General features: G+C 42.6%; 1 protein-coding gene across 1 annotated transcript; it reads right to left on the reverse strand.

Annotated features, from left to right (window-relative positions):
- Window positions 1-1,629: 1,629 nt before the first annotated feature.
- On the reverse strand, window positions 1,630-14,830 carry zgc:162707 (UPF0524 protein C3orf70 homolog B). The gene is made up of 2 exons (XM_030081186.1): window positions 14,316-14,830; window positions 1,630-4,514 (listed from the first exon to the last, which is right to left on the reverse strand). The coding sequence occupies exons 1-2, from the start codon at window positions 14,497-14,499 to the stop codon at window positions 3,826-3,828; spliced, it is 873 nt and encodes a 290-aa protein (XP_029937046.1). The 5' UTR covers window positions 14,500-14,830; the 3' UTR covers window positions 1,630-3,825.
- Window positions 14,831-14,855: the final 25 nt, after the last annotated feature.

Consider the following 14,855-nt stretch of genomic DNA (forward strand, 5'->3'; position numbering starts at 1 on the left):
GACAAAACCTCGGCAAGAGAGTGACGCTGTGGCTGCTCGTGAGGGAGTCCTTGTACAAGGGCGTTTTTTATTTGGATGCACGTGTGTGTTTGTGCGTGTTTGTGTGTGTTCAGTGGCTCACGGTGCCCGCCAATCAAATGACTTTGCTGAGAGGGATTAACAATAAGAGCACCTGTATCTCGCCACCAGATCTGCTGGTACCTTTTTATAACAGACATTATGGGAATTCAAATGTTCATGCATGTCTGTGCGCACACACACACACACATACACACACACACACACCATAAAATCCATCTGAACTCTTTACATGTTCTTGCATCACCATGCTTCTAATTGAGCTTCCTCTCATCTCTTACACTGTTTTCCACGTGAGCTCTTGTAAATTTTTTTCTTCTCCTCTCTCCTCCTCTCCTCCCCTCTCCTTCGCCCACTTTATGTCATCATCCAGGGACTCTACCAGACTGATGCGCAGTCCTCCCCATCATCACACCGCAGAATGGAGAATGTATATTTATATAATCTGATTAGCATTTCACTCTGGCCTTGGTTCTCGCCGCGCACTGGTGGAGAACGGAGGATCGATAGACACCATGCAAGCGAAAAGAGAAGCATGGAGAAATCAATCTGGGCTTGTTGAAGTCAAGGTGAGGAAGGCGCTCTCATGGTCTCTCATAAAATCAGCCGCTAGACGAAGTGTGGAAGACTGTCTGGGACAGGAGCCCAGAGGAGAGAACAGGTGTCTGTCTCGATCACCCTCTCTGCTGCCACTGCTATGGATCAATAAGAGGAAGCCTGTCAGTGTGGCGGGGTGTCTCCAAGCTGCATTGTGTTTCTTATACCGGCATCGTTTGCTCTGCTAGGATCCAGGTGCTTTTAATCTTTTCATGGCCTTAAAGGAACAGTTAACCCAGTATACAAAAAGAAAGATATTTTCCCACTTGTGTGATTTATCCATCCAGGGAGCTTCTGAATTAGCGAGGTTTCCAGTCTCCCTTGCAACCCAATACAGTGAGGCTGGTGTTAAAAACCATCAAACATGTACATGTGAAAAATTCAGCCGCAACAGCTCTTCCCAAAAACAGTAACAAGGATACTCGACATAATCTACAGCCATCAGGAGCGAAGAAACTGTACCTATCTGCCTCAAATTCATACTCACTGTAGGCAGATAAAATACACTTTTCTGATGTTCTTGGGTGTTTTTGGGTGAACTGTTCCTTTAAGTTCAAACTCCAATACTGTAAACTGCTCGCTTTCCTTTTTTTTTGTGTGTGTGTGTTGCTATAATTATTCTGTACATGATGCCGAGTGCCGAGGCCGTCCAGTGTAAGTGCACATCACAAAAGAGGAATGTTCAAAAAAAAAAAAAAAAAAAAAAAGTCGGAGAGCATTCCTCAAGACCTTTCAGCAGAGACACACAACCCGAGCTGAAACAGTGACTCAATTTAATCTCTTTACTTTGCTATTCCTCTCTATCTCAGGGGAGGATTAGTCATTTGTGTGTCAGGTGGAGGAGGTTTGCATTTCAAGGAAGATTTCATTTCAGCGTGCTCCATCTTCCAGATATTGTTCTCACATCTTAACCACCACAGGCTGCAGGAAACAAACGAGGGGGAAAATGTGCAGTAAGATTAAGGTAAGATTTATTCATATGAAAATAATATAACAATTACAGGAACATAAGAAATGTCTTGGACTGCGTTTAGAGGTGATTGTGATCAGTGGATCTAATTTCTAGAGGCTGTCCCTGGCTAAACAAACGAAACAAACAAACAAACAAACAAAATTCTCTTTGACTCATGGACGTTTGATCTGGGCGACTGAATTCACAAATTGCTGTTTTTTTGACATTAGGGAGCTCCTGCAAATAAATGCTGTCATGCAAAATGACATCTGGTGTTGATTATGTAGAAATACATATCTGTGAGTATTTTTGTGATAGTAGCTCATATATCTCAGGAAAAAAAAATCCAACATTCAAATAAAAAAAAAAAAAAAAAAAAAAAAAAAGGAGTAAAAATATTTGAGCTCAACTGAGTTTCTCACTTCGACTGTTGACTATTAGGGGGCTGCCCTACTAATTTCATATCTGAGTGCTTTGTCTTTATGTCCATCACAACATCACAATTTGCACTTGTCAACATCGTCCTTACAGGAGGATTTCTTCTCTTTAAAGGTGCACTGAGTAAGATATCTACTGCAAAAGAGCATAAAATGACCAGAATATATCGTGGAGGTTTCGATAGAGTTGTTGATCAATACCAGTGAGTGACTCAGCCGTTACTTCACCTAACGCTGAGGTTTCTGGCTTTTAAAAACTCCCTTTCTGGCCTGTGCTCTGTTTTGCATGAAATCCTCCTCACCCATCCGTGTCCTCTTCCCCACCTCCTCGCATTTTTAACCGGCATCACAAGACATTTCACTCTCAAGAAAAAGAAAAGGCGGTGTCATTATTACTACAGTATTTTGCTTGGGGATATATGATATTACCTCCTCACTGGATGTTCCTGTTGAATCTCGAATTAGCTCTCTTTCTCATCTCTGTCGTGAAAATTAGCGGCGCTCGCAGGCTGTGGCAGGGGCCTGTCGATGTTGTTACGAGTCCTCGGTGGCACATAGGGCTCCGTAAAAAGACATATTTCACTTAATGCCCCTTTAACCCAGCTCTACTAATGAAGCCTCGACAGGAACGCGCCGAAACAGCAAATCTGGGGTTTCCTGGTGAGCTTGACCATAAAAGGCGGTCGATAATAGGCGCTTCCAGCCGGCAAAAGCAACACACGTTTCGGGGGAAATCGATAAATCTCCACAGCCACTTTACTGCACTGCTATACGAGGCTATCAATTCAATAATGTCTGATCAAGTGCATTTTTTTTACAAGGTAGAGGATCCTTGGCTGATGCATGTGTCTTCACTGGCAGGTACAGTAGAGGAATGTGCTTATGTGTTACAATAATCCGTGATTGTCAAACACTGACCCACCGCTCTTGTTGGTGTCAGTAAAGTGCAGACAACTGTGGACCAGCGGATCTCGCCACACGCTAAACGCAGGTGTGTTTTCGCAGTTCAAGGCTGAGTAATTAATGGGTTAAAAGGCTGATGTGCTTTAGGCCCGTGAGAGGTAGATGGCCCTCTGGTTATTATGTTTGAAGTGCTGGAGTGACTAATATGTGTGGGTGGAGCCACTGACCAGAGAGCACCGAAATGGCATGCTTCTCCCCTACTTGAATCAGAACATGACCGACTGCCTGGTCGATGACTGGAGAACACAAGGATTACCTAACCGCTCATTCTCATCAAGAAATCTATTTAATGCCACCTCCATTCATACATAATGTAGCAAAAGTCACGTCTAACTAAAGAGAAGATAGTGAAAGCTCCTTTCTCCTATCCTCTTCTAACCGAGGTGCACCTACATTCTTTTTTTTTTTTTATTTTTAAATTTCTTTTTTCTCAATACATGAATGTATAGGAGGATAATGAAAACGTCGATTTGGTCCACTGTGCAGGTGTTCAATGGGTGTGTTTTTCTCTTTCTATTTTGTGAAAGAGTATAAATTCATACCATGCAGGGGGTGTGGACAGAGGGGAGGCAGTGTGCGGGAAAAGATGTACAGTCCGAAAGGTGGTGTTCCCTTTTCCACCTGTAGGAAAACACACTCCATTTCAAAACCAAGCAAAGCACCCCGTGGGCTTTAGAGAGGGGTTTAAATTATATAGGTCCATCTAAAATAAATCCTAAGGTTGTTTTTTTTTTCAGTAATATGAGACTGTTATGTGCTCTCACATGTCTCTGAGCCCAGGTAAAAGGCATGTCCGAGTTACACAGTTGTTTCAATCTTTTCAATGATCTCTATCATGGACTTGGAGGGAGACAGCAGAGAGCACTCGTCCTGATCCCACAGGCTTCCGGGGCTCGAGTTTCCATCTGTGCTCAGCTCGTCATCCTCCTCCTCTTCACTCTCCTCCTCGCAGGACTCCAGGTAGTGCAGACCCAGCGCGTTGATGCCAGAGTCCTCGGAGCTGGACGGGGAGGAGCAGTGGTCCATTTTGGGGCCCTTCACCTTGTCCACGGGGCCGGGGTGCTTGTGTTCAGTGTGCGCCGGCTGGGCTGGCTGTGCAGGTGCGGGCGTGTGCTGGGTTTGCTGTGCGGGCTGAGCCGGCTGCCGGGGTTGACTGGGATTCTGGGGCGTCTGCGGGGCAGGAGGTGCGGATGGGGGAGGCGTGGGTGGATGAGGCGGTTCCGGTAAGGGAGGCGGGGGGCGCTGCACGTAGCACATCTTTCCGTTGATGCGCTTGACAATATAGTCGTCCACAAACAGGTCTGCGATGACGCAGTACTTGGGTGACTCAAGGTGAGGCGGTGATTGGAAGCAGGGGGCGATCTTGAGGAAGCGCTCAGCCAGAGAGACGGACAGGTTGATGGTGTTACTGTACTCTGTCGCAACAGGAGGCACGGCCGTGCTGGGGAGCTGGCACACACTGGTCATGGGCTGGTACACATACTTACCTAAAGGAGAAAAAAAACAACACAAAAACAAAAGAAAGGTCAATATTTCCACCTATACTGTGGTAGCTCTGTTTCAGATGGAAAAGCTGTGGGTCATTTTCAGAGATTGTTCATACTTATATAACAGGCCACAGAGCATCTATGTAATTAACTGTAATTATTATTGTAAATGCTGAAGGTCATGCAAAACAACAGCATCATTATCAACAACAGCATTAACAGGTATACTTAATGTAAGTATATACTAATTCAGTACAAACCTATTTTGATTATTATTTCTCAAATAAATAAATAAATAAATAAAAGCAGAGGATAAGAAACCCATCAGGATTTTTTTTTTTTTTTTTCAATTGTAATTCATGTTGGCGAGCTTGGATTTTAAAGACTACCTGCATGTGTCCAATGTACACGTACATTTATATAATCACAGTCTAGTACACAGTTTTAAAAGCTGCACAATAAAGTATATGGACATGTGACTGTGAGAATGGATCAAAAATTTCCACTTGGGATTTTAATATTTTTGGGACTGCAAAGCATTAGATGCTGCCAGAAGGTGAAATACATGCCTTGACATCGGTGGTCAGACAATACAACAACAGACAAAATACAGATTTTTCTATCCAGAAGCCATATAATCAGGTTTATAGCTGAAAAACAAATTATTTACAACCATTGATTAAATCTTGTTGTGTTATTTATGTTAGGAGGATAAAAAAAAATGGACCGATACAGTGTAATACATAGCATCGTATACAGTATGTGATTTAAAACTTTATGAGAACAACACTATAATTCATGTAAAGTACATTCTGGAAAGTGACTAAATTCCTGTCAAAAGCTCTTCTGCGTGAGTTATGAATTCCCTCTACAGCAAAACCTCACGTACACATACACATGGTGATTGTAGAAAATGACTGCCTCCAAATGTCACTCACTGTTTGCAGGCCACTGCCTCCGACTCAAAGCTGCGCTGCCTGCACAGTGCAGCTCAGATGTGTGTTTAACTGGCTCCCCGGAGAGAGAGGAACTATAGAAGATGACAGGACTACGCATCACTTCCTCTCGCTCTGTGTCCTTGTCTTTTGTTTTACAGGCTGGGGGACCCATTCAATCAAAATCTTTTCCCAGGTTACACCGAACACAGTCAAAGCACTACAAAGTAAGCGAGTAGCTTTGTTTTGCACTGCCGAATGGCCAAAGTGACTTTGCTGATGCTGAACGGCAATTTTTTTTTTTTCCTGCACACAAAAGAAGACACAAGCTAAGACACATAAATTGGCTACAAAATCATTTTACCATTTATTTTGTGGCTTTAGAAATATTTCCTTCCTTCTGGGTTCTTATGGGGTAACGTGGAGGGTGGTGAAGGCAGCGATCACATGCATACACCCATAAAATGTATACTTCACATGTCTTGTCATGCTCTGGATATTCCTCCTGCCTCCCCTATGTTTTGTTTTGTCCATATCATCCATCTATCTTTCTGCTGTTTGCTTTCTATTATGATTTCTATTTTTGATGTTTCTCCCTCTCTCTGTAAAGAATTTAAAATGAAATAAAAACATGGTAAAAAAAAAAAAAAAAAAAAAAAAAAAAAAAAGACTTTGAAATGTGTGGAACCGCTTCATTATTACCCCAAAGGGCACGTAACCGAGTTATCCATGTGTGAGAAACTATTAACAACAGGGTTTGATTGAAGCGAGCGCTCGCACACTTTGTAAACATTGTTAAAGCACGGTGCAGACGAGCTAATGCCGATACAGATAGAGGGAGTAACTTTGTTGTGTTTAATGAGAGACTCAGCGGTCCGTGGTCTGCATGACACGAGTCAGCTCAGGCAGATAAGATGGCAGGGACAAATAAGAGCTCAAGCTGCAGAAGGCGGTGACATTTCGTTTTTAACATATTGCATCTAATTGCTTTCATCCATCTGGGGCTTCAATTACCAACAGCGATACTGAGGGACTGACAGATGTATAGTCAGACAGAGAGACAGACAAATGTTGCTAACACTAGACAGACAAAAAGCCAACAGCCTTTTATAGTGAGTGCAGGCTGTCTAGCTGCAGTACAATTAGATTTGGGCTACAGGGTGTCTGCAGAATGTGGAATTACTTTGCAGTAACTCAGGGATATCACTGTTTCTGTCAGCCAAAGAGGACATTAAGTAATATGTGAGTTTAATCTGTCTTAGTCTGGCAAAGAGGAGAGCAGAATCTTCAAATGTTAAGGGAAAGATTTTTTTTTTTTCGTTCTAATAGTTTGAGTTAGACTATATGCTTTCCAAATCTAATTTGCTTCCGCATACTCTGTGCAAGACTATTTGCCAAGAAATGTATTCAGGAGGAACTAGTTGCTTTCAAATGGGCGGTGTGGGACTATTTACTGTCAGGAATATTTGCTTCCCATTTCTGTGACCAAAACTGTTTCCTTTCAAATACACTGAGTGGGATTATTTGATTTCAAGCTCTCCAAGTAGAGCTGCCGCGTGCTCATATGTTGACATTTGGCTAATATGGTATTGCATATGCACCAAGCTTGATGGTGTGAACTATAGACATGACAAAAATCTCAAGGAATTGAGACAGATGAGCAAATGTTGAGTTGGCATTTCCGTCTCCCTCTCCTCCGCAGACTGTACACGGAGTAAAACCTAACGCAAACAGTAACTGACAGCCAGTGGACACTGTGTATGCAGTTCAGGCAATATTGATATTCATGTGTACCCGACCCGTCTGTGGCGCCCAGTGCTGGAGCCCTTGCATTACAATGTCAGCTGTTTGGAGCTCTGCGCTCCCTGTCCCCAGTGTGTGTGTGTGTGTGTGTGTGTGTGTGTGTGTGTGTGTTCTTGTATTTTCACACTTATGAGGACCAAATGTCCTCACACTAACAGGCAAATGAGCCAGCGCCTCCAAACTGAGGACATTTTGCTGGTCCTCACTTCTTTAGGAGGTTAGTTAGGGGTTAGAAGTGGACTTGGGATTAGGGTTGAAGCATAGAAATTTAATGAAATCATATCAATTTCTATGGGTTAAAGCTACGATATGGGAACTTTTACGTATAAGTAAACGTTTGTTACATTCAACCCCAATGACTTCACACAGATGATTAAGCCTGTCACCCACAGATAAAACTCCCTCCCAAAACTGCAAAGTCTGATGTGACATTCCCACACTGATGCACAGTTGACCTTTAGTGACATTTTTTTTTTTTTTTCCTCAACCACACTTCACAGTTCCTGCTAGAATTGCATAATTCAAATTATAGCATGTCTAATTTGCTTCAAGAAAGTGCTGGCGCAGATACCCTTCATTTTAGTGGGCCATGATTTTCAAGGGAAGTAGGTGATACTGTAATTAGCAAGTAACATATTTGAAATTTCTTTGAAATGATTGAAATTATTATTACAACATTTACCTCAGGATTTATTGAAAACCCAAACTTTTTAATTTTACTGTGTCAATAAAATTCATTCTGAATGTGAATTTGATGCTGCAAACCAAACGTATGATTTTTTATTAGATGGTTTTCTTGTAGAGCTGCACAGAAGTGAAGCTGCATTCAAGTTTTCATGATATTCCAGAAACTCCATGACCAGTGGCCACCCTGGCTTCATTTTATGATCTAATGGATTTCAAATATTCATCTAGAATGAGTTTGGCAGTACAATCACAGTAAATGTTTCAGTTATCAATGAATTGTGAGGTAAATGGTGATGTCATTTTGGGTTTAATTTCAAAGATATTTCAAATATGTGACTTGCTAATCATTGCCTGCTAACCATGAAATCTGCGGCTCACTAAAAGTGTTAGTGCTGGCACTACGGTTTAAAAATTACATTGAGGATTAGGATTAGATTTGAGGCTTGTATTTAGGCATGTAGTGATGTGGGTCCAAATAGAAGTCCAATCAAAATACTTAAAAAAAAAAAAAAGTTTTGGCAATGCACTGTACATTTTATTGCTTGGTGGTGTATTTTTCTTATTCCCAAGGACAATCAAACATAGACAAGATGATGTCATGTTCAGGCAGCTCCGGTGCAGCTACAATGGAGTTTTGATAGAATAAAATAAATCTCAGCTGTCAAAAATGGCAACGATAAATGTGAAGTTTTGGCGTCAGTCCTGGGAAGCAAAGAGAAGGGACACCCAATCTGAAGAAGCTGTCCTTGGAAACAGGTGGTAGTGGTTTATAAATTTGACAATTACAACAGCATTTCAAATTGATAGCAGTTGCACGGTAGTGCCATTAAAAAAGGAGGAGTTCTACTGGCCTTTCTGACATATGTAGTCTGTGATTTGTTGTACCTGCACATGAGCATGGGTGATCAGGGGCACTGTTAAATATGCAACATTTCATTTACATTTTGATTGTCATTGGTTGCCTGGGCTACCACAGATAATGAAGTCCTGGTAAAGCGGCTGCACAGTGGTAACAACCGCCACCACAACTTTATGAATCAACTCAATTGCTGCACCACAGTCTTCATGCTGCACAAAGCTGCTACCGCTGGGTTTTATGAATATGGGCCGCTGTCTGTTTGGAGGAAGGGAGTGCAACGCTCACGTTTTCCTAACTGGAAAAATTCCCATTCCACTATTGCTGTTGCTATCGCTCTCTTTACCTCAATGTATAACCCGAAGGTGAATGCCACAAGTCGACACTCATCCCTCTGGGGGTTTTCAAAGGTCATTGTCGGAAATGTAGGAAATCTCTAGCTTGGGTAGATAATGATGAGGCAGGTGAAGTCGGGTCACCACAAAAAATAAATTTTAACACTTTATCACCAAGGAGCCCCTCAAATGCATTAAACATCATCCAGTGGTGACATCGAACATCATAAAAGGTTAGAGATTAGGGAATGGATGTTGTCAGAAGAGATGTTCACGTGTGTAATAAATATGTATGTATGTACTGTTTGTGTGTGTGTGTGTGTGTGAGTGTGTGAGCCCATTCCTCTGTGCTGTCCTCTTTTCTCCCTCCCTGCCCTCCTCTCTGCCTCCTCCGTGGCAGCCTGGGCCGCGGCTGCCCACTAACCACAGAGCCTGGGTTAATGCAGGAGCTAGTCGCCTTGAATAATGCAGCATGCAGCCCATCTCTCCCCCTCTTTCGCAGACTACAGCATCACTCCGTTTAAATTCCAACTCCTCTGTCACCCTGCTGAATGTTTCTGGAAGGAAATGCTGAGAGACTAAAGCGTTTTATTGTGGACAAGCTACTGGAGGATGACTCTCAACACTTGAAAATGCAGTCAAGATGAATGACTGCCGATCAATGACTGCTCATCCATCCATCTATTTTCTAGACCTACTTATTCCTGTTCAGGGTCACGGGTGGCTGCAGCCTGTCCCAGCATGCATTTGGACAGTCCGATGCAGCAGCGGACACACAGAGAGATTAACACACACACACAGTTTAGCACAATTCAAATGGAGTGCATGTCATGCAAACTCCACAAAGAAAGAAAGAAAGAAAAAAAAAAGGCGGAGATTTAAACCCACTACCTCCACGTTGTGTGGTGACAGTGCTAACCACCGAGCCACCGTCTGACTCAGCTCCTAGCATTTTAGCATCTGTTTATCAAGGCTGCTGTACTTAAGTGTGATGTGAGACTGAGTCATGAACAACCTCTTCACTTTCCATGTCTCATTTTTGTATGGATGAGGCAAAGCCAGTGAATTTCATTTGCATATAGTCGACTGTGCCGTAGATGCATGCTAAATGCGGTACATTGATTCTAAACAGCAGAAACAATTGTTTTACCAGATTCTTATCATGCCTCATGAAAGCTACAGTGTACACCCGTCTGGCTGGTGCCCATTGTCCACGCAAACGGGGGCTGATACTGTGGCCAGAACATGCAGTGGGAAGCAAGTTTCAGATCCCGCATCGAGAGAAACGCCTTTCCTGTTTCCTGTTTTATACATTCACACACAAAGGCTGTCCCCCGAGGCACTGATTTAGGGCAAGTTTTCCATCTGCTATTGAGTCTATCCAAAATTAAAATAAAAAATGTAATCTCTAATGAGTTTGTTTTTTTTTATCAAACAAACAAACCAAAAAAAAAAATAATCTTCTCCCTTTGCATAGTGAACTTGAAGCCTCAGCTCCAGGTTTTTCTCTCTGCACTGCAACTGTCAAGGCTTTTCAACATGAGAGCTGACTTGCTGAACTTCTGAGTGGGCTGCCCCCCCGCTCTGCCTTCAATTTTGTAAGACCAATGGAGTGGTAAAAGCGACGTGGTTCCCAAACATAAAGAATCAATCTGAACGCCACGCTCCAGGGCTGTGTGACAAACATGATATTGACCTCTGAATAATAAGGGAAGCCTTCCATGATTCAGCAGCTGATCAATCAATACAGCGCTGCATCTAAAACCTTTGAGCCGCCTTAGTAGCCCCCGCACGTTCCTCTCGAGGTAATGATGTTTGAAGACGTGACATAAAAAATCTCAGTTTCAATATGTCAGTGACAGAGAACAAAGTTCCACTTTAGGAAATCAAGCGATAACAGCGTATCATTCGACTGACAGGATTGTTCAGGATTCATTAGTGTATGTTCTTGTTGAGCTGTTCATCGCTATACTTGGTAATTTTAATCAGCGAGTCAAGGATGAAAAGAAAGAAAGAAAGAAAGAAAAGAGAAAAAACATCCATACCAGGTGGTTTCAGTGCTGCTGTGAGTGAAAGCTCTCATCAGACATGACATATTGGCAGTGACACTAAACACAGCTAATTACTGCTAATGAGAGAGGCTTGGACTGATGCTGTCACCAGCTGGGAGCACAGCCTCCACCTACACTAAATTATAGTTTTCTCTTTTCCTTAACCAAAGGGTTCAACAAAGCTGAAGCTAAATAGAAAATGCTAGAAAGATGTCATCGCGCATTTTCCCTGCTGTTAGTTGTCAGTCTGATGCTACAGAATCACTGTGAGAAAAGTACGCGCAAGATCTTGAATGTGCAGAGGTTCAAAGGACACAGGAGAGAAGCACCGGCAGTCCCTTCAAATTCCTCCGGTTATGGCAAACACCTTTCCAGTATGATCATTTGTACTTGAAGGTGGCAACGATATAGAAAAGGATGCTTAACCCAACCTTAGTTACAGCTCAACCTTCTGTATTTGTTTGGCAGAAATCCTATTAAAACTGTAATTAAAAAAGGCAGTCTACCACAGTTCCCGGTGGGGTACGCTAAATTATCAGAACAAGTTTATATTCCACATGACATGTTCAAAAAAAAAGGGAATTGTGAGGACAGAAGGCTTGACAGCGTTTCACTGTTTTGCATCCAGCATCCTCATGCATCAGAGGAATGAAGGATGAGAGAGAGAGAGAGAGAGAGGAAGAGAGAGAGAGAGAGAGAGGGAGGCTGGCATTACATACACAAGCACACGGCTTTGTGCTTCTCACTGGGCGCCTTGCTTCTGCCTGATTCAGCAGTCTAAGCTGGTATATTCTCATCGTGGCGTATGACTGTTCTGCGAGGTGAAACTGTGAATTACAGTAGAAAGGGAAGTGGAGGTGAGAAGCTCTGCTACGACGTGACGGGCGCTTGCTTTCAAAGCAGAGCGAGGCTTACTCAAACAGGGGGGAGAGAGAAACTCCTTCATGTCCGCTACATAGCACATTTTCAACCGGAGTAGTAAATATTTCAAAGGAGAATGGAGGAGCAAGTACAAATGTATAAATGGAAACAAATGATGTAACAGTGAGCAGGCTTTGCAGAGAAAAATAAACCCTGGGTGTGGTTTATAATAAACGTTGGATAGGCTTCATGTTTTTTTTTTTTTTTTTTTTTTTTTTCAGCCACATCAGATATTTCAAATCGCTTGGCTCATTCTGGATAGAGGCAGACATCTAAATCCAAAGATTACATGGCAAAGATTACAATGTGACTTCTGCAGTTGTACATCATAAGCTCCTTCTACTGACTGGTGACAAGGGAGGGAAGCGGCACATTGGTTGTGTTTTACACCCTGAGATGTGAGGATTTCAGGGCAGCTAGAGATGAGGATAAATAAGGACAGCAGATCGAGATGGACGTGCAGAAAAGTTGGGCCGCGGCTTCTGTGCCTCCACCTCACACACACGGTGTCAGCGTGTCAGGTTGAAACCGGCTCAGATGGAGAACCGTGTCGTAGAGATGCATGGGTGGCAAAAAAAAAAGAAGAAGAAGAAGAAGAAGAAGAAGAAGAAGAAGAAGAAGAAACAAAAGAAAACGGCACTGACATTTTTCCAAATCCAAGTCCAAAATGGACACATTTGAAAGGAGCTGTAGCCATACATTCTCCTTTTAATAGTTTGATATACAATACTGGGTTCAGTTAAAATTAATAAAAATATTCCTATTATTGACTGCTTGTCTGTATATTATGGTGAGGAACTCAATGGATAAGGTCAATGTTTTGTTACAACGTTATTAAAATGTCTTGATTATTTGTGAATATTACCTCCTGCTTGTCATTAGCCAGATTCAATTTATGACCACATGTTACAAAATCTACCCTAATACACAAACAACAGAGGAGCCTTATGAGCATCAGTGCCATCATGTGATATTTTCTCAAGTTTTACACTGACAAACAATGGAGAGTTGATTGTGGATTTTTTTTTTTTTTTTCTTAAACAAATTATTTATTAAAAACTATTTCAATCCAAATTCTGGTTTTGGCCTACACTGAACTGGCCCCTAGTCTCCCTCCTCCAAGAAATGTCTCTGCTTCATAAACCATACTGCTATGTATTTATTTCACAATATCTTCAGTGACTATATAAATCTATGCGCTCTCGCTCTCTCTCTTACACACACACACACACACACACACACACACACACACACACACACACACCACACACACACACACACAGTATAGATACAGTATATAGAGATAGATATGTGTAGGACTGCTTGGGATTCAGCACAAACTATATTGGAAGGGGATTAGGGATGCTACAAATTATTATAAGTATAAGTATATAAGTATATTATAAGTATTTTAGTCAGGATTAAAAATCAGCTGGATGCACTTCCACATAAGACTATTATAACGACTATCCTGATCATAATAATCGATCACTTCAATAAGCTGGTATACACAGTGACGACAGATCTTTCACACCATACACTAGGTCTATATTACTGTCTGATGGGAGCCCTTCCAGCTACTAAATTTGTTACGGCCTGGTTTCTACCATCAAGGTAAGCCATACTGAGAGTCTGGCCTGCCATGGATATCAAAATCCCCCCCTCCTGTCCACAAACCACAGTAAAGTACAGAGGAAACAAAGGCCTCACTGACACTGGAACATATTCCCCTGGCCCTGGATTTCCAGCCTGCGTTGTTCACTGTATGAACCAAGTGTTCACACAAGGGCGTCAACTGCTTATGGAAGGGAATGACACTGAGGCCACGAGCGAGTCCAAATGAGATCTAAGTGCAGGGCTCAAGTGAAAATCGATTTGAAAGTGATATCTGAAAAGAGATCACATTATTCCCACCAAGCTGTGCGCTCCTGTGCAAGATAGTTTAATGGCCAACGTCTGATCATTTATTATAGCATTCCTAATCTTATCCTATCAAGCAATTGCTCCACTTAGTTCCCAGAATGTTAGTCCAGAGAAGTCATCTAAGATGGAGCAGACGCCTGGTCATTCTCTGGGTTTTTTTTTTGTGAATTGACTCCTGGATTGAGACTAGCCAGACAACAACATCCGAGGTTGAGTCGATCATAGTCGAATACGTGATAAGAATGTTTTAATAAAACATAGCTGTTAGGGTGGATGGGAAAACAACTTACAGTGACACCAGCCCAAGTGACAGCACCAGTGCAGCTTGAAGCACTTCCCGTGGCTGTGTGTAGCGCAGATGGACAATCCATCACAAGGCAAGAAGTCGGGTCTCCCTGCGCAGCTCCTGGCCAAAGCCTGCGCTTCGTCCAACTTCTCACTCTTCGGACACTTATGTGCTCCCGAGGTGGCCATGCCAACATTCCTGGATCAAATCGCACACGGCCTCCTCTGTGTGAACTACCACATAACCGCGAGTAACCAAGACGTGGCTTTCACAGTTTATGCAACCCAGAAGGCGTTTCAACCAGGAAACGGTGCGTAGAGCGGTGTTGGACCTCCGAGCCCAGAGTAGTTCGGTTAATGCGCATAAAAACGACCATAACACATCATATAAAAGTAGAAAATTGTGAATCGGCGAGGTATGTCACAATAAAAGCCTCCCATGTCTGCGATCCGTGGATCTATTCATCCTCCCTTGGCGTCGGGGAGCTCCTCTGCGCGCTGCTGAAGCGCGTTGGAAACGTTCGCGCATCTCAACTTCATCACAT

Source organism: Myripristis murdjan, chromosome 21 (genome assembly GCF_902150065.1).
Source record: "Myripristis murdjan chromosome 21, fMyrMur1.1, whole genome shotgun sequence".
Classification (NCBI taxonomy): Eukaryota; Metazoa; Chordata; class Actinopteri; order Holocentriformes; family Holocentridae; genus Myripristis; species Myripristis murdjan.

Bases quoted from the DNA above. Each gene is read 5' to 3' on its own strand.
- zgc:162707 (XM_030081186.1), bottom strand. From the start codon at position 14,499: ATGGCCACCTCGGGAGCACATAAGTGTCCGAAGAGTGAGAAGTTGGAC. The intron at 4,515-14,315 runs GTAAGTTGTTTT...TTTCTCCTTTAG, and splicing joins TCACTTGGGCTGGTGTCACT to GTAAGTATGTGTACCAGCCC.